The sequence below is a fragment of the Phocoena phocoena genome, chromosome 20 (assembly GCF_963924675.1).
Source record: "Phocoena phocoena chromosome 20, mPhoPho1.1, whole genome shotgun sequence".
In the NCBI taxonomy this organism is placed as follows: domain Eukaryota; kingdom Metazoa; phylum Chordata; class Mammalia; order Artiodactyla; family Phocoenidae; genus Phocoena; species Phocoena phocoena.
In genome coordinates this window covers 11003179-11023983 of record NC_089238.1, presented here as the reverse complement: position 1 = coordinate 11023983, position 20805 = coordinate 11003179, and the positions used below count along the sequence as shown (strand labels likewise).

Genomic DNA, 20805 nt, shown 5'->3' with positions numbered 1-20805 from the left:
GGGACTGTGGAAGCCCACCAGGGATCAGGGAGAGCTTCCTGAAGGAGGGGACACCTTAGGTGAGATGTAAATGATGGAAAGTTCTATGCCTGTCGTTCACCATCGCCCCATCCTCAGCGTCTTATCAATTTATTCCCTCAACACCTAGTTTGCCTACAGGCCATTTGCTGTGTGCCAAGGACTCAGTAGTGATGGAAATAGCCCAACCCCTGCCTCCTGGGGCTCCCGCCCAGCACGGGAAACACACCCATCAAACGAACGGATGACCCAGAGTAGTCAAAGCTGTGATGGGGAAGGAGCAGGCAGAGTGATCGGGGCTGGGATGGGAAGCCCAGAGGGAGCATCTGACTCAGCCGGGAGAATCAGGGAAGGCTTCCTGGAGAAGGAAACATCTGAGCTATGACCTAAATGATGAGTAGGGTGGAGTGGGGAAAGGTGTCTTAGCAAAGGGAACGTTACATAAAGACCCACAGGTGAAAGGATAGCTTTTTTTTTTTTTCTCTCCACTTTCATGGGATGAAATGTGCTCTCTGGTGCTGGGGACACAGCCATGACCAGGACAGCCCTGGCTCTGCCCTCAGGGAGCTCCCAGTCCGTCAGGACATAGATCCATCACCAGTGATGACGCACGATGTTCAGGAATGGGACAGGAGGGCTCAAAGGGGGGGTACTTGATCCAGCTGAGGGAGTCAGGAAGGGCTTCCTGAAGGAGGGGACATCCCAATTAAGACGCGAAGAATAAGAAGCTAGGTGGTTAAGGGAAGGGCAGAGGGAATAACATATGTCACGGCCAGGAGGGCAGGAGCCTAGGAGTTCCTAGAAATTGCCAATAGCTCAGTCACGTCCAAAAGGGTGGAAGCAGGCGGGCCCACAAACTGAAAAAACAAAATTGCCACAAGACTAAGGACGCATGCCTCCCCACACCCCCGCCCCTCCCAGCCATGACCTTGGGGTTGAAGGTCTCCATTCCTACAGGGTAGAACAGCTAAAGGATGCATGGCCTCCGAGGTACCCGTAACTCAGATGTCCTGCCTAGGGATCGAGGGGCCCCGTACGCCTGTGCTGGGAACCTCAGCAGTAACCACTGTTTTTCCTCCAAGTTTAATTCAGTATCACAGGAGCACCAATAAATAGTTCCTTCCCGTCCCCGCAATCTTCCTCCCACCCAGGGCAGAGCGTCAGCGGCTGGCTTCCGGTCCGGGAAGACACCTGCGGCCCAGAACTGCGCAGCTCAGACCTGCCGAACCGCCGAGCCCACAAAATTCCCGGGAGAGTTCCAAAGGGTCTGGCCCAGGATTTCCAGCAGTGGGCGTGGCTTCGAGGCAGCGCGTGCGGGGCAGAGCCTCGCTGGGACGTCTTCCTGAGAGGGTATGTTCACTCAGGGGGCGTGGTTCTCGTCCGCCGCTGTCACGATGACGTCCATCCAGATGCGCATGGCTTCTGGGCTTGGCGCCGCCATGTAGAAAAGGCGTTCGTAGGTTTTGATACAGAACGTTAGGCGAGGGTTCGGGCTCTGGAATAAGAAGCGGAGTGGAGATGGTTATGAGTCCACCCTAGTTGGAATCCCAGCCTTGCTATTTATAGGCTTTGTGGGGTTGGGCAAGTTATTTAGACTCCCTGAACGTTTCCCCATCTGTCTTCCTAAATGATGCTACCTACTTCGTTGGGTTATGAGGATTAAATAAATTAACACAGGAAGGCGCTTAGAATTATGGGAGCAAGAGGAATTCAAAAAGAGGATGGGGGCTTCCCTGGTGGCGCAGTGGTTGAGAGTCCGCCTGCCGATGCAGGGGACACGAGTTCGTGCCCCGGTCCAGGAAGATCCTACATGCCGCGGAGCGGCTGGGCCCGTGAGCCATGGCCGCTGGGCCTGCGCGTCCGGAGCCTGTGCTCCACAACGGGAGAGGCCACAACAGTGAGAGGCCCGCGTACCGAAAAAAGAAAAGAAAAGAAAAAAAAAAGAGGACGGACCTATGTCCCAATCCCCCAGCCTACCTTCTCCTATATTAGAAATAAATACATACATTCAAATTTCCCCTCCCCCCGAAATCTAGGTCCCCCTGGTTTGTAACTGGGAAAAACCTAGTGTCTACAACCTATTTATTGAGTACCTACTTGCCAACCCTGAATTAGGTAAATCCTTTACGTCCATTATCTGTTTCTAACCTTCTCAACTCTGAAGAAATGGGCTAAAGAGTGCCGATTCTGCAGGTGAGAAAACTAAGGCTGGAAAATGGAAGTCACTTTCCCAATGTCCCACAGCTCAGATTCCAGCCTAAGCTCTAAAAAGCCACAGTTGCTCTCCAGAGCTTTCTAAACATTGTATCAGTTTCTGGCACTGCACTTTTATTTTTTATTCATTTTAATTTTTTTGCATTTTTATTTTTATAAAAGTTCCAATTCCTGCGTTCTCTGGGGAAAAATAAATATGATAAGACACCATGGGGCCCATCTCCATTTGGCAATGATGGGCAGATGCTAACGAATGATCGTCTCCTTTAGATGCTCCCAGGCTGCCTCAGTCCTCACCCTGCCCAATTCAGACATTTATTCTCAACTTGGCATCTGCGTTTGCCAAATTTCTGCTCTAAAACTTTTGTTCCAAGAAAAATATCAGTGGGCTGAGAGCCAAAGACTAAGCTCTTAATTTTTGGTCCCTGCAGTGAAATGATCTGTTGGTTTCCTGTGCTGGATGGAGTACCACTGGATGGAGTAGGGGCTGTGGGTGGCCTTTCCCAGAGATAAGATCAGGCTTGACAGCCGGGGCTCCAACCAGGAGGGCAGAGCAGCAGCAAGCAGGGGCTTCACCTTGAAGGCACAGCGTAAGTGGTCGTAGTAGACTTCCTCAATGGCCTGGAAGTAGATGACGCCTTTGAGCTTGGTCTGTTCTTTGTCTGATGGAGGGAGGTGAGGGAGAAACAGAACCAGTGAGAGGTGTGTATGGTGGGGGGAGCAGGGGAGTCACTGGGCCCAAGTCCCGAGACTGGGGTTGGGGTGAGGAACATGGTGGCAGAGTATGTAGGTCCCTAAAGTACTGTGGTTGGGAGGTGAGTGCATGTTGACGGGAGACTAGGAGGGAGACTGGTGTGGTGACTGGACAAGACCAGAGAATGAGGTCTGGGGAGTTGGAATCCTAGGTCCCCTAGTGCCTTGGCCCCTGAGAAGGGCAGTGACTCAAGGAGAGATTCAGCATCATTGATTCTCCTAGAGAGGAAGGAGGAGGGGCCTGGAACCCTAGATTTGTGGGCTGGGCACTGACTGTGCTCCTCTAGGGTACCTTAGGAAAATGGGGTCTGGGGAGCCAGCGTGGTACAAAACTGTTACGCACGTTACGGAGGAGGGCTGGATCACTAAAGGGGAAAGGGGCTGGGGATCCAGACTCGTGGGCCTAAGAGAGAAGGGGGCTGAGGGTGGGGCTTCTAGGTTTCTGGGGTGAAAGTCTGTTGTGGTTTCTTCCAGGGTCCTGGGGGCCCGGGTCCCAAGGCAGCCAGGGTGGGCTCACCTGTGTAGTAGGCCAGGCGGCGGGCCTGGCGGTCAAAGCAGAACCACCGCTTCCTCCAGGTCTTGATGCGGCCTCCCATCTTCACCAGGGGTCCGCGGCAGTAGCCCCCAGACACCCATATGTGCGGGCAGCTTTCCGGGTTGTGGCCCCAGCGTTCCAGGTGTTGCCGGAGATCCAAGACCCGAGGGTCAGGAGGGCGGGACGGGGCTGTGGGCGGGGCCTGGGAAAGCAAGAGAAGGGGGCAGTGACTTCATGGGGTGGGGGGGGCAGGTCCTGCAGCCTGGACGCCCCCCGAGGGGTGCTGGTCAGAGTAGCTCAAGTATGAGGCCCGGCACAGCCTTTCATTAACAATGACGATCGAGATGATATCTCCAACAGCTAAAGTGATTGACTGACACTCTGCCCAGGGCTTTACCAGCACCCATTCCTTGACTCCCCGCGGCCACCCTCGGGTCAGGGCTACGATGAGGCCCCTTTTTCAGATGAGTACACTGAAGGACAGAGAGAGAAAATAATCCACCCGAGGCCACACAGAGCTTCTAAGTGGCAGAGCTGGGTGGCAAACTCAGGGCTTCCTGACCCTAGCGCTTACCCTGAAACACCGGAGATGTGTTAGAGAAGTGATGGACCCTGGTGGGACCCTCATCTACTGTCTCTGTAAAACAGGGACCAGATAGTGATCAATAAATGAGAGCACTGTTTCCATTATTATTATTACCTGTGCTAACAGAACACTTTATAGGTATAATCTCTGTGTCCCCTCAAACTCTCTTCAAGGGGTAAGTACATCATTGTCCCCATTTTACAGATGTGGAAACCAAGACTCCGAGAGGTTAAGTCACTAGGCCCAAGTCACACGGCCAGAGCTGACGAGCCAGGACTCCCCAGGCAGAGTGTCATCTCAGGAGGCCATAAAGGGGAGAAGAATGAAGGTGATCAAAGTGTCTACTGTTACAAGGCCCAGCCTGATCATACCTATTCTTCCCAAATGATCCCTGCAAAGAATGGTATGATCCCCGTGGTCACACTGAGGCCTCAGACTTCAGCATGCAAGGGGACCCCCTAGGGATTTTGTTAAAATGCAGACTGGGATTCAGTCATTCCGGGGTGGGGGTCTGGGGTGAGGGTGAGGTTCTGCACGTCTAACAAGCTCCCAGGGAAAAGGGACGCCGATGCTGCTGGTCCGTGGACCACACTCTGAGTATCAAGGGCTGAAAACACTGAGGCAAGGCCAAAGCAAGAATGGACGAGAAACAGAGGTGAGACTCATTGGATGGAGACAGGGGAGAATGAGGAGGAGGGGAAATGGGGAGGAGCCGGGGAATGCACAGGAGGGCAAGGGGTGCTTAAAAGGGAACCCACCAGGGCTACCCTGGTGGCGCAGTGGTTGAGAGTCCGCCTGCCGATGCGGGGGATGCGGGTTCGTGCCCCGGTCCGAGAGGATCCCACGTGCCGCGGAGCGGCTGGGCCCGTGAGCTGTGGCCGCTGAGGCTGTGCGTCCGGAGCCTGTGCTCCGCAACGGGAGAGGCCACAGCAGTGAGAGGCCCGCGTACGGCAAAAAAAAAAAATTAAAAAAAAAAGGGTACCCACTGGGTCATCTCACCAAATCCACACGGTAACACTACTACTGATCACCATGTATGGAGGGTCCCACTCTGTGGCCGGCACTGTGCCAAGTGATCATCTTGTTGCCTCTGCAAAACAACCCATTATTGCCCCCATTTGACAGACGAGGAAACTGAGGCTTCTAGAGAGGAAGTGACTCACCAAGGTCACCCACGTAGGATGTGGTGGAGCCGGGCCCCAATCCAGGACAGCAGGGATGGGCTTGGGGCTGTCAGCTCCCCCACTGCCCACCCGTGTCACCTCCATGGAACGCCTGCCCCTCTCGGAGCCTCAGTTTCCCTACACTGAAACTACACTGAAACTCGGCGGTTATCACAGCACCCTCCACATGGGGCTGTTTCACGGATGAGCTCGCTGCTGTCAGGCTCCCTGACCTGGTGATTCCACTTCCAGGTGCGAATCCTGGAGACACACTTGCTCACGGGCACAAGAGCCGTTTAATAAATGATGATGCTACACAGCAGGAGTGCTTCATTTTTAATGAGGTAGAGCTTATGCCTGAAACCAGAGGGCCCCACTGCCCTTCCCAATTTATTTTATTCCTGGACTCTTATCAGCACCTGACGTGCTACTTATTTTACTTACTGACGCTGCTTTTTGTCTCTCTCCCCTGCTAAACACCAGCTTCTCCAAGGGCAGGGATTGTCACTTTGGTCACTGCTATATAACCCAGGGCCTAGCACGCAGTAGGCCCTCTGTAAATACTGGGTTGAGATGAATAAGAAAATGCCAAATGGTTGAGAGAACCAAAAGCAGTTGGGAATGATGTGCTCGATTACAAGGAAAATAAATTCACCAAATATGGTTTGATCGGTGTATGTAGGAAAGTATTAAAAAAAAAGATTTGAACGCTTCTCTGTGATAGAAAACACCTGCACTTCCGGAGGTAAGCTGAGGGGAACTTCACTTTCCCCAATTCTGAAGTGTCTGTTATAACGAAAAGTATTCATGTTCTTAGTGTAGGTAGAAATAAAATTTTAATAAGGAGCTGTCTGCTAAATCCAGAGTGTGAGAAATTCTACAGGATAAGTGACTTTTCCCACGAATTAATGGCATTTTTTAAAGCAGGGAGGGAGGACTCTACCTCAGGGTTTTAAAAGACATTTTAACTAAATGCAGTGTGCGTGCTTTGTTTGGGTCCAGATTCAAATAACCAACTATAAAAAGATATTTTGGAGACAATTAGGGAATGTGAATACGGATCATGTATCAGAAAGTTGCAGAATTATTAATAATCTCATAAACTATGACAGTGGAATTTTTGTTATATTAAAAAAAACCTTATCTATTGGAGATACATAATGAGATATGGATGAAATGCCTGGGATTTGCTTGAAAATACTCCACTGCAGAGTGGGAATTAGGTGAGGATTCAGTACAACAAAGTTGGTAAGTAAAACAAGATTCAATATTGATGATCACTAGGGCTGCGTGGTGGGTGGGTACATGGAGGTTTATTATCTGTGAATACGCTTGAATATTTCTATAATCAGAAGTTTTTTAAAAGAATCAAATAAATAAAACAAAAATTCAAATAATATTTAAAAGCCCCAGCTCGTGGTTACCCTCATTCTGCAAAAGCTGCTGACTCTGACACCGGCGCCCACTTACAGAAGAGGGAACCCAGGCACAGAGAACGGAGCATGTCACCCGAGGACACGCCACGAATACAGACGACCCTGATGGCAACAGGAACTAGGCCTTTCGAGTTCCCCTTCCACTTGCCAAGCCCAGGATACTTTCCTGTCCCGTTGGAGGAGACTGACAGGGTGAGATAAGACAGGGCAGAGGCCAGGGTGGCAAGACAGACCAGGGCAGTAGTGGTGGGGGAGGGTTAGGGGCGGGACTGACCATGATAGCAGGTACAGGGGGGTCTGAGGCACCTTCCGTGCTCCTTCTTGTCCCTTCCTGTGAGTGCAGAAAGAAAACATCAACGAGAATGCTAACCAATAATAAGTGGGAAAAACGTACTGGGTTCCTGGGTCCTGAGGGAGGAGGGGTCAGGGGCCTGGACTCCTGGGTCTGAGGGAGGAGGGGCTGGGGGCCTGGATCCTGGGTCTGAGGGACGAGGGGTCAGGGGCCTGGACTCCTGGGTCTGAGCGGGGAGGGGCCGGGGGTCTGGATCCTGGGGCTGAGGGAGGAGGCAGGGGCTGCCGTCTCACCCTGGCCTGGAGCAGCCGCTCCCTCTCTGCCACAGCCCGCTGCAGGAGGTGTTCCATACGGGCAATGTCCAGGTGGAGGGCCCCACAACTGGGAGCAGAGAACAGAGACGCGCAGGTTACAGCAGCCCGACTTCTTCCCCCCATCTCCCCACCTTCTCCCTGATGTCTCACCTATTTCTGGGGCCACAGCTCAGCAGCTGATAGAGGGGGTGTCTCCCGGAGTCTCTGGCTGAGGGCGGGAGGGCCGAGGCCTCCAGGGCTCCTGCGGGGAGAAGGGCTGGGGGGCTGGGATGCTTCCGTGTCTGATCCCCTCCACCTCTCCCCCAACAGAGGCAACCAGGTTCCTCCGTCCCGTGCTGCAGGGGGGTGGTTAATGGGGGAAGAGCCTACGCAGGGGAAGGGTACGTACTCACCAGTACAATAGAAGGACAGAGGCCGGGGGGATCCCCTCTGGCTCACTCTCTCTCCCCTCTTCCGGGGCAGGCTTCCAGTCCTCTGGAGGCCAATGGAGCCCTGAAAACACACAACGCCCACGCACACAGGAAAAGATGCTCAGGCTCCACCATGAAGTCGGAGAACCGCCAAGTAAAACCACCATCTCACTGGCACAGATCAAAAAGCCACTGTAAACGTGATGCTGAGTGGAAGCAGCCAGTTACAAAGGACCACACAGTGTAACGTCCAGAATGGGCAGACCCAGGGAGACAGGAAGTGGGTTAGCGGTTTCCGGGGCCTGGGAGGAGAGGGGAATCGAGGGGTGATGGCTAAAGGGTATGAGGTTTCTTTAGGGATAATGACTATGTTCTAAAATTGATCGTGGTGATGGCTGCACAACGTGGTGGCTAAAACCCCCTGAATTGTACGCTTTAAACGGGTGAATTGTGAACTATATACCTTGATAAAACTGTTGAAGAAAACCCCAAAAGCCCGCGGTGTTGATGGGAGTGTGCGAAACCCAGGTGTGCTCCCACAATGCTGGGGGCCGTTTTATTGCAACAACCGTTATGGAGGCCAGTTTGGCTCCTTTTTTAAAGTCAATGAAAAAAAAAAAAAGGAAAGGAAAAGAAAAACAAACAAAAACAGAAAAGAAAATCAAAATGACAAATGCATAGGTACCTTTGAGCCCCAATTCCACTTCTAGGACTATATCCGTGGAGACACTCAGACATGTGCAAAATGACCTGATTTCAAGGTTAATCCCCAAAGATGCCCGGAGACCACCTAAGTGCCCATCAAAAGGAGGCAGGGATAAACTAGGGATCATCTGCATGGAGGAAAACTCCAAAGCATATAAAAAGGAGGAGGATGCTGTTTATATGAGACAGAATAAGAGGGCTTCCCTGGTGGCGCAGTGGTTGAGAGTCCGCCTGCCGATGCAGGGGACGCGGGTTCGTGCCCTGGTCCGGGAGGATCCCACATGCCGCGGAGCGGCTGGGCCCGTAAGACATGGCCGCTGAGCCTGCGCGTCCGGAGCCTGTGCTCCGCAACGGGAGAGGCCACAACAGTGAGAGGCCCGCGTACCGCAAAAACGAGAACAAAAACAAAAAGAGGGGGAAGGTATATACATGACTGTTTAAATACAGAGGATCTCTGGGAAGACGGGAGACACTAGTAACCCTGGCCACCCCTGGGAGGTGAACTGTGTGGATGAAAACAATGGTGGGAAAGGTCTTTTCTCTGAATATCCTCCCATGACCTTTGAACTTGGAACAAAAGGAATATTAGTTTAAAAAAAAATAATAAACACGATAACCAAATGCAACCTGTGTTCCTAGATCAGAAAATATATTTTTTCTTTCTTTGTTTTTTGCTTAAAAAAAAAAAACATTTGTGGGACAATTGGCAAAAATATGAATCACATCTGTGGACTTGAATAATATTGTCTCAATGGTAGCTTCTGAATGTGATTGCTGTACTGTTGTTATGTACGAGAATGGCCTTGACCTTAGGTAATACAAGTAGAAGTATTTAGGGGTAAAGGGGAATCATGCTTCAGAAAAGAATAATAAACTGTGTGTGTGTATGTGGGTGGGTGTGTACAGAGAGAGAATAAGAAAGCAGATATCAAATGTGGTAAAATGTTAATCACAGAATCTGGGTGACAGGTATGCAGGAATTCTTTCTCTCTTCCTGCAATTTCTGTAAGTCTTAAATCATTTCAAAATAAAAGAAACTACCTAAAAATGAAAACAAAATTATTTGAGAGTAATAAAGACAGAAAACTGAAATCATTTCTTAAAGAAAAAAACAGCAAAAACTCTGCCTGGATAATAAAAATAAATAAGTTGCATAATTTGAACACCAGTAGGGATACTCACTGCTCAAATATATGTAATCCACAAGTTAATAATAATACTAAAATAAAAATTGCATTGGTCACCTTGGAGGATGCAGGAGAACCAACTCTATTCTGAAGACAGGAGAATGAAGTGAAACCATCAAGCATTTTCCCTGCATTTCTTACAAAAACCGTATCCCTGGGTAACCAAATAATTAATGAAGGCAAGTCCCTCTTTTTTTTTTTTTTTGGCTGTGGTGGGATCCCACCCGGCATGTGGTGGGATCTCAGTTCCCCTCCAGTAGAAGCTCGGAGTCCTAACCACTGGACCGCCAGGGACCCCCTGGATGTGATTTTCTAGATTCGTATTATTTTAAAACGTTTTTTAGAACAGTGACCAACATTTATCAAGTGCCTAACAGTGTACTTGGCCCTCGGCAGACCCATTTAAGCTTATAAAAGCCCTGGGAGTCGGGAAAGTTTCGCTCTGCTTCACAAAGAGGAAACCGAGTCCCAAGTTCCTGTGGTTCTTCACTCTTTCCTTCCTTCAACTGATATTCCCAGCACTCCCCAGCTGAGAGACCTTAGATTGTTGGCACTGAGGGAAAAGGTGGGTCAGAGAGACCCAAGCCTTGTCTCCATGGCGCTGACATTGTAGGAACTGAATGAGCCATCGTACAAATAAGTGTATCATCAGAAATTGCTATGAGCGAAGAGTGTGTTATAAAAGGGTGATATAAAAAAGGATCACCTTCCAACTGGAAGACCAGGAACAGCCTTCTGAACACTGGACCTAAGGCCCAAAAGATAAGAGCTGGCCAGGGGAAACTCCCTGAGAGTCCAGCGGTTAGGACTCCGGGCTTTCATTGCCAAGGGCCTGGGTTCGATCCCTAGTCAGGGAACTAAGATCTCACAAGCCCTGTGGCGGCCAAAAAAAAAAAAGTTGGCCAGGGGAGACTGAGGGGAAGGGTGTTCCAGGTGGCAGGATCAGCAAGTGCAAAGGCCCTGAGGCAGGAACAAGTATGGAGTGCTGGTGGGTCAGTGCTCCTACAGCTGAGCGGTCAGTACGGGGAGGGGGATGGTGAGAGGTGGGCAGGGGTCAGACCACACAGGGACTTGTGGGCCATGGTGAGGAGACTGGGGGAATCATGGAAGGCTTTTGGTGGGAAGAGCTGAAGTAGGAGGGCTGAAGATCACTCTGGCTGTTGTTTGGGGAATAAATTATTGGGAGACAAAAACTAAAATAGAGAAAACCAGTGAGGAGGCTGGTATAGGGTCACTAAAACCAGAGATGAGGGTGGGAGTGGGTGGAATAAGAATGATGATAATTATAATAATACCAGTCGATATAACTCTAATCAGAGTAACTGGTGCCCACGTTACTGAGCACCTGCTATGTGCCAGGCATCAACCACACTAAGAGTTTTAATGCATTAACCAATGAATGCTGTCATCATTCCCATTTTGCAGCTAAGTAATTGAGGCACAGAGCTGTATCTAAGGTCAGCCAGCTAGGAAGTGGCAGAACAGGTACTGGAACCCAAGGTACTCTTAGTCATCACATGATCCTGGCAAGAAGGTATAGAATTTGAGAAGGATTTAATAGGACTTGGAGGGAGAGAGAGGAAAGGGCAAGGAGGAGTCATTTGTTAATCCCTGCATTCATTTATCCACTTGTTTACGGTTTATCTGGCTGAGTAAATAAACACACCCTGGACTCCTCGTGTATCCCGAGGTCCCCGGTCGCTCCCTCTGAGCTGGTGCTAACCAGTCACCCACTTAGGCTCTGAAGGATCCCTGAGAAATCCTCATCTCCCGAAAGGCACAGGCTGTGGAAACAGGCAGCCTGGCTTCAAACCTAAGCTCTGCTTAGGGTGTGTGGCTTTGGTAAGTCACGGCTCTTCTCAGGGAGATTCCCCCTCTGTAAAGTGAGTAACGTCCCGCTGCCCTGCCATGGCTGATGCGAGGATTCAACGAGTGACCTCATGCAAAACACATAAAAGAGTGCCCAGCACGGCCACCAGCGTCCAGGGGTCAGTGTCTGGCCCCCAGGTGACACCCAGGTGCAAGGTGGGTACGGGATCCACGCCGGTGGGTATAGGGTCCACCTGGCCTTAGAAGTTCCATGTACACAGGAGCCAATGACTCAGGTAACACCTCTATAGGAATGGACCCAGCTTCCCACCAAGTATTTATAGATATGTAATTTACTTATAAGGGTCATATTTACCCTAAGTCACGTTGCCTGGCAACACAGCTGACAATCCACCTTTATCAAGCTTCCAGCTAGAAAGTTACAAAAGCTCTGCTAACCCTTTACCCAGATAATAACAGGACCTACTTCTGCAGGTTCTTCTGAGCAAAAAATAAAATTATATATACATAAAATTTCATGAACATGTAATGTATATTATTGAATTGTATATCCATGAAACAATAATTATATAATATTAGTATACAATAATATAATATATATTAGGTTGAAGCACTTCAAACTGTCAGTATTTGACTGTTTCTCACCTCCAAATAATAGCAACTTCATGTGGCTCGAAGGCGTAAGATAGCTTTGAGCAGATCCTGGCCTACGTTAAGCTCTTAAAATTAATACGAATATTGTTAATATTAATTAGTAAGATAATGTCGCATATTATATTAGACAATAGAAACAATTAAATATTATAACAGACAACATTAATTAGATAATAATTGATATTAATTTGTTATTATTACTGTGGGTACAAAGACACACATACATGGATCTTCATAACAGCATTGCTTAAACTGCAAAACAACTCCAGTCACTCTCCTCAGAGGGAGGGCTGGCTCAGTGCCTCCACGTAGAACTGTGTGCCACACAGAAGCTCAGAGTGGTTCAGGGCACAGGCTGTGAAAACAGAGTGCCTGGGTTCAAATCCCAGCTCTGCCGCATGCTAGCTGGTTAAGAAACTTCCCCTTTCTGCCTCAGTTTCTTCATCTACAAAATGGAAAGAAGAACCCAACTTGTAGGGTTGTGGCAAAGACTAAATGAGTGAATCCACGTGAGGCATTTAGAACAGTGCCTGGCACGCTATGAAGACTCCACAAATGTTAACTGTCATTATGGTGGTTATTGTTTATATCATTATTACAGAGCCATTGAAAAGGAAGCGGCAGCTCTAAATGTATCAGTGGAAAACAATCTCCACGACAGAGTCTTAAGCTAGAAAAGAAAAGCCAACTAGTAGCTAATAGACATGTTTCTGAAAAAAACATTTACATGATAGAACAAGAGCTCCCAATTTCTAAGCGCTGGCCCCCTATCCACACGACTGAAACAAAACTCTTTTCGTTGACTATTCACCCCTACCTCACACGTAGCACTCTGCCACTGTCTACTCTATTTCATTTTAAAAGTTGGTAGCTGGACTTCCTTGGTGGTCCAGTGGGTGACACTCCACACTCCCAAAGCTGCGGGCCCAGGTTCCATCCCTGGTCGGGGAACTAGATCCCACATGCCGCAACTAACAGTCCGCATGCCACAACTAAAAAAGATCCCACATTCTGCAACAAAGATCCCACAGGCTGCAACTAAGACCCGGCGCAGCCGAAATAAATAAATAAAAAGTTGGTAGCAACATACTCAATAAATGTTTTAACCCATTAATAAGCTGGGATCCCCGGCTTTAAGATCTGGAAGAAAGGATATTCAAGAAACAAGTAGCTGCCCTGCTTTTGGGGAGGGAGTCAGGGGCCAGTGGGGTGGGGGGAGGAGGCCTTCTTATCAATATGCCCTGTTGGGTGGCTTTTAAAATTTACACCTGGGTAGGCACAGTCCCATTTCTCCAGGGGAGGGGTGGGGTGTTAGGCAGAAGAAAGAAAACGAATAATAAAGCTGGAGGCTGATAAACATTAATACCACTTGATCAGCCTTCCCTCTCCCCCAGGCCCACCGCAGAGAAAGCCACAGTTACCAGTGAGACCCGGGGTGATGAGGCATTGGGGGGGGCACCTGGAGGGAGCTGTGAACGGAGAAGAGGCAGGAAGAGGTGGTGGCGTCAGCGTGAGCAGTGGGGTCCTGGAGAACCAGCAACTGGCGATCTGTCTTTTGGGTGAACAGGAGCTGTAGGAGAACAGGTGGGGTGGCTGGCCACTGGAAGGATGCTCTGGCCCATGCCTCCAGAGCCAGCCCATTTCTTGGATGGACAAACAAAGGCTCAAGGTCCCAAGAGAGCTGAAATGTGGTCTCGGTGAGGGAGGACTATGGGCAGAGATGGCTGGTTCCCTGAAGAACCTGGAGGCTGGACCTCCTGCGTCCCAGGGGGAAAAGGGATTAGGGGTTGAGAATCGTGGATCCCAAGGGAGAAGGGGGCAGGGGGCCTGGACTCCTGGGTCTGAGGGAGGAGGGGGCTGACAGGCGCATGAAATCCCCATACCTTGGTGAGGGCCTGGCTGGGCTCAGAGAAGTCCTCGCCAGGGGTTCCCTGAAGGCAATTAAGCTTGAGAAGTCTGCTCCGTTCCTAGGGGACAGCAAGACATCAAGGGCTGCCACGCCTCAGGGTCGGAAAGGGCCATCCCAGCAGCTCTCCCTGATGCCAGGAGACACCTGGGGTGCAGGGAGGCAATGGGACGCCCTAGGGGGAAGTGAGGCAAGTAGGACAGGTGCCTGGGGTGAACTTACCTGGGTCAGGGCCTGAAGGGCCTCCTCCTTCTTCTGGCTCAGCCCCCGGCTCTCAGCTGCCATCTGCTCCCCCAGTGACTTGAGCTGCTCCTCCAAGACCTGGATCCGGCGCTGCAGGGCACCCCCCAGAGCCCTGGTTACTCAGCTGCCCCAGGATCCCCAGGCTGGTTCCCACAGAATCAGGTCCTCCTTGAGAGCTTGGGGCTTGTTCCACCCCATAACAGAGACCCTGGCATCTGGGTGCCTGGGAGGGGGTGGGGGACTTAGAGTTAACCTCCGTGGTGTCCTCCTCCCCTTTAGGAGGGTCCAGAGAGACTTGAAGTTGAGTTGGAGGGATGGAGGATCCAAAATCCAGAGACCGAGGAAGACGGAGACCCAGAGAAAGTCACCGTTGCCAAGAACAGAGAGAGAAAGAAAGGGAAAGACAGAGACAAACCAGAAGAGATACAGAAAAGAACCAAGACAGACCCCAAAAGACAGAGATGCAGAGACAAGACAGAAACAGAACAGAAACAGACAGAAGCCGTGAGACAGAAATGGGAAAAGAGACAGTGACAGGAAAAAGATGCAGAAATAGAGGCGGCAAAAGGAGACCCACATTAGAACTTTCTAATCCAAAACCCTGGGAACCTTTGTATTTTTTTTTTTTTGAACCTTTGTATTAAATACAGTCAAAATGTTGCTTTTTCCGTTGGGACGTGTCAGACCCTTGAATGTGAAGCCCCCAGAAAGGACTAGTGAGAGCATCATTTGGGATGAGGGCTTGAGAGGCGGGGAGCCTAGTGGCGAAGATCTAGTGGGTTCAGATCCCAGCTCTGTCCTTTATGAACTAAGTGACCTTGGAAGAGATTACTTGAGCACCTTGACCTTGAGTTTCTTCACTTATAAAGTGGGAAAAAATATTAAGATGTGTCTCCCAGGATTGTTGTAAGGATTCAATGACTCAATATTCATGAAACATTTCGGACCGTGCCCAGCACATGGTAGATGCAACTGGCATTACTATTTTGAAGTACGTGACGCAGGGAAGACACGAGGACAGAGAAGGGAGCGGAGGAGACAGAGAAGGGAGTGGAGGAGACAGAGGGCAACGGCGAGGGAGGCAGGGCTAGCCCGGCCCGACTCACCCTGTGCTGTGCCACGCTGGCCTGGAGTTCCAGGACCTTGGGGTCTAGTGCCCGGGCCCTGGGACTGTCTCGATCCTCCTCCCACTGGCTCTCCCGCTCCAGCTGCTGGAATTCCAGGTCCTCATAGGCATGCTGGGCCACATCCAGCTGTTCCTTCATCTGTGGGGGAAACACAAAAAGGCTGGAGGCCTGGACCCCTAGGAACCAGGAGGGTAGTGGGCTGGAGCCGGGAATCCTGGGCAATGAGGGAGGAGGGGGCTGAGGATCCAGATTCCAGAGTCCTGGGGGTTAGGGAGCTGGAGCCCGAGCTACTAGGTAGGTGGGGAAGCAGAGGACTGAGGGCCTGGATGTCTGGGTCCTGAGTGGCCTGGACACCGGGTCCCTGAGTGGGTCCAGTGGACCCTCACCTCCTGCACTCCCTGCAGAAGCCGCTCACGCTGGTCTTCCGGCTGCAAGTCGAGCTGCCCCTGGGCCTCCCGGAGTCTCTGGCGAAGACCCTCCACACGATCCCGCTCCTGGCTCAGATGCCTCTGTTCCTGAATGAACAACCAGGCTCTTAGCCTCAGCCTGAGCACGGGGAGGGAAACAGAGGCCAGCGGGGGCCAGGGCAGCCAGATCTCAAATCCCTCCCTGTCTGGGGTGTTGGCTCTATGAGGGCAGGGACCCTGTCTGACTGGTTCACACTTACACAGGCCCACCCAGGGCAGGTGTCAAGTAAACAGCTGTTTAAGAAATGAATGAGGGGACAGATGAATGGATAAAGAAGATGTGGTGTATATATACACAATGGAATATTACTCAGCCATTAAAAAAATGAAATAACACCATTTGCAGCAACACGAATGGACCTAGAGATTATCATACAAAGTGAAGTAAGTCAGAAAGAGAAAGACAAATACCATATGATGTCACTTATATGTGGAATCTAAAATATGACACAAATGAACTAATCTACGAAACAGAAACAGACTCACAGACATAGAGAACAGACTTGTGGTTGCCAGGGCTGGAGATGGGGGAGGGATAGATTGGGAGTTGGAGTTAGCAGATGCAAACTATTATACACAGAATCGATAAACAACAAGGTCCTACTATATAGCGCAAAGAACTATATTCAATATACTGTGATAAACCATAATGGAAAAGAATATGATGAAGAATGTATATATATACGTATAACTGAATCACTTCGCTGTACAGCAGAAATTAACACAACATTGTAAATCAACTATATTTCAATTAAATAAGTTAAAAAAAATGAATGAGGGAATGAATGCAAAATATATCCAGGCTGGGTGATTGATACTGGGGACCCAGAAGGGGGTCTGACCTGGGCCCTGTGCTCCAGCAGGGGACACAGCCAGTTACAGTCTGGGACAATCAGGGCAGTGAAACACAGAGACTGTGGGAACCCAGAACGCGGGGAGCAATTTCTACTGGGGTAATCCTAGGCTTCCTGGATGTGAGGATTTTAAGGTGAGTCTCAAAAAAACAGGGAGTATTTGGGAATTCCCTGGCGGTTCAGTGGTTAGGGCCCCATGCTTCATTGCAGGGGGCATGGGTTCGACCCCCGGTCAGGGAACTAAAATCCCACATGCTGTGTGGCGTGGCCGGAAAAAAAAAAAAACAGGGAGTATTTAGACTGGTAGAGACAGAGGGGGCTGGAAGGGCATTTTGGATAGAGGGGAACAGCATGGAGCAAATGAATGGAAGTTGAAAAGTACAGGAAGTGTAGGGACAAACTCTGGTCAAGAAGGGAGAAGGTGGGGTAGAGGGAAGAGATGGGGAGCACAGGTGGGACGTGACAGTGGAAAGGCAGGCAAGGTGCAGTTGACATTCGGTTTGGCCCACCAGGCTGAGGAGCCCTTATCCTGGGGCAATGGGGAGTCATAGAAGGATTGAAAGGATCTAGGTGTGGAATCATCCCTCTGGGAGATAGGCTTGAGGGGCTGAGACCAGCTCCTTCATGAGTCCTCCAAGCAATGAGTGAGGTAAGGTCTGAGCAGTGCAGATGTAAAGGAGACAGATTAGAAAGAGAGGTTCAGCGAGCACAAAGAACAGGACATGGTGACTGACAGGCGTGGGTGAGAGATAAGGAGGCACGCAGAGCGAGGCTCAGGACTCTGACCTGGTGGCCAAAGGGACAGTGAGACTGGGACAGTGTGGAAAAGGGAGTTGCTGAGGTCAGCTTTGGATAAGGTGAATGAGAAGGGGCCAGACTCCTGAGTCTGAGGGAGGAGGGGCTGGGGGCCTGGACTCCTGGGTTAGAGGGAGGAGGGGTTGGGGTCTGGAATCCCAGGTCCTGGGGGAGGAAGGAGCATCTAGGAACCAGTATCCTAGGAAGTGGGACACGTAGGTCTACATTTTGAGAGAGAAATCAGGGCTGGGAGAAATATAGGCTCTTTGAAGTAAATGAAGACTGAGGACCCAGCCCCAGGAAATTCCAATATATAAGGGCAAAGAGAGAGTTTGATAGAATTACAAAGTTACCATTTTCCAACCTATAGTGCCAGCTGGTCCAAGCAATGACCACCAATGGATGTTAAAGCCTTTAGGTAAATAACTATTACGAAGGGATCAGACTGACCTCACTGAGGTCTGGAGGACCAGAGACAATGTCCCCCTGACCCAGCACACAGGAAGCACTACAGCACCTCTGAATTTGACCCAGCCTCTACATCTAACCAACCACCCGCTGCCAGGAAGAGAAATGAGATAAAGGACACCCCAGGCATGCAACCGGTCACACACTGACCATGGAACAGAAGACTTGGTTTCTCCAACAAATAGTACAGTAAGCAGGGACCATTAGACGTGAAACAATACACACAAGGCATTTCACCAACTACAATATACTGGCCTTTGGGGGACCAGATTCAAACAGCCAACTGTTAGCTGTTTTTGAGACAACCTCGGACCCATGAAAACTGACTGGAAATGAGACGGTATTAAGAACTTATTAATTCTTCAGGTGTGACAATGATATGGGGATAATGTTTTTTAAAAGGAGTTCTTATCTATAAGATAAGAACTAAAGCATGTACAGGCAATATGATGTCTGGGATTGGCTTTCAAAACTAGGGACAGGGAAGCCAATTGGGGGATAGGAAACAGGAATGGAGGATTAATCCCTGCTGAAGCTGGGGAGCACGCCACCTGGCAGCCCGTCTGACTCCTCTATCTTTGTTGGTTTGATGTTTTTCACAATATGACATTTAAAGAGCAGAGAGAGATGGGGCAAAGGAAGATGAACCAGTGAGTCAGGCCCTAAAGTCATGAACAAGGAGGGAGGAGGGAAACAGGAAGAGGCATAGGCCCACTCCCTGTGCCCTGCCCCCAGTCCAAGGATCCCCGTTTGGGGAATGGGGATAACCTCAGGGCCCAGGGCCCAGAAGCACCACAAGGAATGTCTGTCCAACAAGGAAGAAAACTGAGGAGGAAGACCCAGCAGGGCAAACAGACCTGTTCCCGCTGCTCTTGGACGCCCTTTTCTGAGTCCACCTGCTGCCCCAGCAGCTCCCAGAGGTGCTCCTCCTTGCGCCATACGGCCACTCGCTCCCCAGCCAGTTCACCCCGAAGCAGGGTCACCTCCACCTCCATCTGCAGAGAGAATACAAGGCCTGGAACCCAGAGGCCTGGGTCTGAGTAGGAGGGGGCTGGGGGCTCGGATGCCTGGGTTTGAACGAGGGACCTGTGAATCTGAACGCCTGGATTCGGAGAGAGGATGGAGCTGGGCTCCCGCAGTTGGAAAGGACTGGGAGTCTGGCCCTGTGGGGTTCCCCAATAGTTGGGGGCAGAATTCCCAAGAGGTCTGCAGCCTCACCTGGATCCTCAGTTCCTTCCTCTGACGCTGTAGCTCCCTCACTCGCTGCTCCAACAAAGCCACGCGAGTCAGTGCCTCCAACTGCTGGGCTCTAAGCCGCCGCGCCGCCTCTCGCACCCCTTCCCCAGCCTGAGAGGCTGCGGGTGGCGTGGCCGGGATCTGAACGGAAGGCGAAGTCTCCACCTGCGGTTGAAGAGGGCGTGGTCAATTGGGGAGGACTCGCCCCCTGCAGTCACTAAATAGGTCTGTTCTCCATCCCAAACATCCCCTCAGGCGGTCTGAGTCGGCGTTTAACTCTACCACCAAGTTCTTTTAATTCAAGGAGGGGAAGGTGCAGGTCCAGGGATCGCTTGGCCCCGGGAGGTGGCCCAGGGGCTCGCAGTGCCCAGGGCACAGAGCCGACACTAGGATGGTGTTTCTTTTTCTTTATCCAGTTCCCATACTCTTGGCGTCACGTCTCCGAAGGTCCTGCATCTCTTTCTCTCCCCCCGGGTCTCCTTGAGTCTTTCCCCCTTTTATCTGGGCTTCATCTTCCTGACCCAGTATCTGTCTTCCGTCTCTTGAATCGCTATTTCTCTTTCTCCCTTGGAGTATCTCCGTCTCTCAAGGTTTCTCTGTCTCTCTTTCTGTTTCTCTGAGCATCTTTGTTTCTGAGTTTCTGTCTGTGTCTCTATCCCCATCTCTCTGAGTCTCTGTCTCTGGTCTTTCAGTGTCTCTAACTCTTTTGGGTCTGTCTCTCAGTCTCCCTGTCTCTGGGTCTCTGTCTATCTGGTCTTTCTATACCTGTCTCTCTGTGTCTCTGTCACCCGTTTGGGTCTGTCTCTCTGGGTCCCCCCGTGGCCCTCGCCCTCCGGGTCCCTCACCGCATCGCGGCTGCTCTCCGTGCTGCTGCCTTCTCCCACTTCTTCCTCTTCTTCCGTCTGCTGCTCAGCCCCTTGGCCGCTCGGAAGCTCTGCTGGGGCCTCGGGCACCTCCTGCTCGCGGGAGTCCTCGGGGAGCTCCCGGGGCTGGGCGGCCCCTTGAGATCGGACCTCCGCGTCGCACTCGGGGACCGCGGAAGGCGGGGTCCCCTCGTCCGGGCTGCTCCGTGTCCCCATGGCCTCTGCGGACTCCTGTCGGGTGGGCGGAGCCTGGAGTTCGGGAGGCGTGGCCCGGTAGCGTGGGGGCGGGGCCCAGGAGGGCTCAAGGCCCTAGCCGAAAGCTCTGGAGAGCGCTCCAGAGGCGGGGCCTAAGAGTTCAAAGGAGGCGACTGAGCATTCCTGAGGCGCGGCCTGGAGTTTCTAGGGGCGGGGTTCGATGGCTCCTAGGGCGTCACTCCCCCGGAGGCTTGACCAGAATTTGAGTCCGGGGTCCTAGTCCGCCCCCTACCGGCCTCTCCCTGCTATCCAGGTGTCGAGTCTTGTACTCTCCCAGCAGCCCCGCACAATCCCTTGGACCACTTTAGAGGGACCCCAACACCTTCTCCTTCGCGGACTCAGGAGTCGGGTTCCGCCGCGTCCTCTCTGGAGCCCAGTAATCTCAGCTCCGACCCCACTGTGCAAGGGAGCGGGCCCCCTGCCGCCTCACCGAGGGATCCAGGAGTCGGGGCTCCTGGTCTCCCTCTGGACGAACCAGGGGCCTTGAATCCTCG

The 20805-nt window shown here is 51.2% G+C and overlaps 1 protein-coding gene across 1 annotated transcript; it reads right to left on the bottom strand.

The window, feature by feature from the left end:
* Positions 1 to 1378: 1378 nt before the first annotated feature.
* On the bottom strand, positions 1379 to 20305 carry PHLDB3 (pleckstrin homology like domain family B member 3). Its single transcript, XM_065899273.1, has 15 exons — positions 20039 to 20305; positions 19176 to 19358; positions 18815 to 18952; positions 15760 to 15888; positions 15349 to 15511; positions 14226 to 14365; positions 13981 to 14064; positions 13557 to 13667; positions 7704 to 7803; positions 7462 to 7552; positions 7291 to 7378; positions 6980 to 7036; positions 3503 to 3722; positions 2809 to 2894; positions 1379 to 1513 (listed from the first exon to the last, which is right to left on the bottom strand). Exons 1-15 carry the CDS (start codon positions 20270 to 20272, stop codon positions 1379 to 1381), a joined length of 1959 nt encoding a protein of 652 aa, XP_065755345.1. The 5' UTR covers positions 20273 to 20305.
* Between the last annotated feature and the right edge of the window lie 500 nt (positions 20306 to 20805).

What these genes read in the sequence shown, in the direction of transcription:
- PHLDB3 (XM_065899273.1), bottom strand. Translation starts at nt 20,272, where the DNA reads ATGGGGACACGGAGCAGCCCGGACGAGGGGACCCCGCCTTCCGCGGTC. An exon ending in CCGTTCACAGCTCCCTCCAG is followed by an intron (nt 7,804 to 13,556) that starts GTGCCCCCCCCA and finishes GTGTGTTTTCAG; the next exon opens with GGCTCCATTGGCCTCCAGAG. An exon ending in ACTTACGCTGTGCCTTCAAG is followed by an intron (nt 1,514 to 2,808) that starts GTGAAGCCCCTG and finishes TTCTTATTCCAG; the next exon opens with AGCCCGAACCCTCGCCTAAC.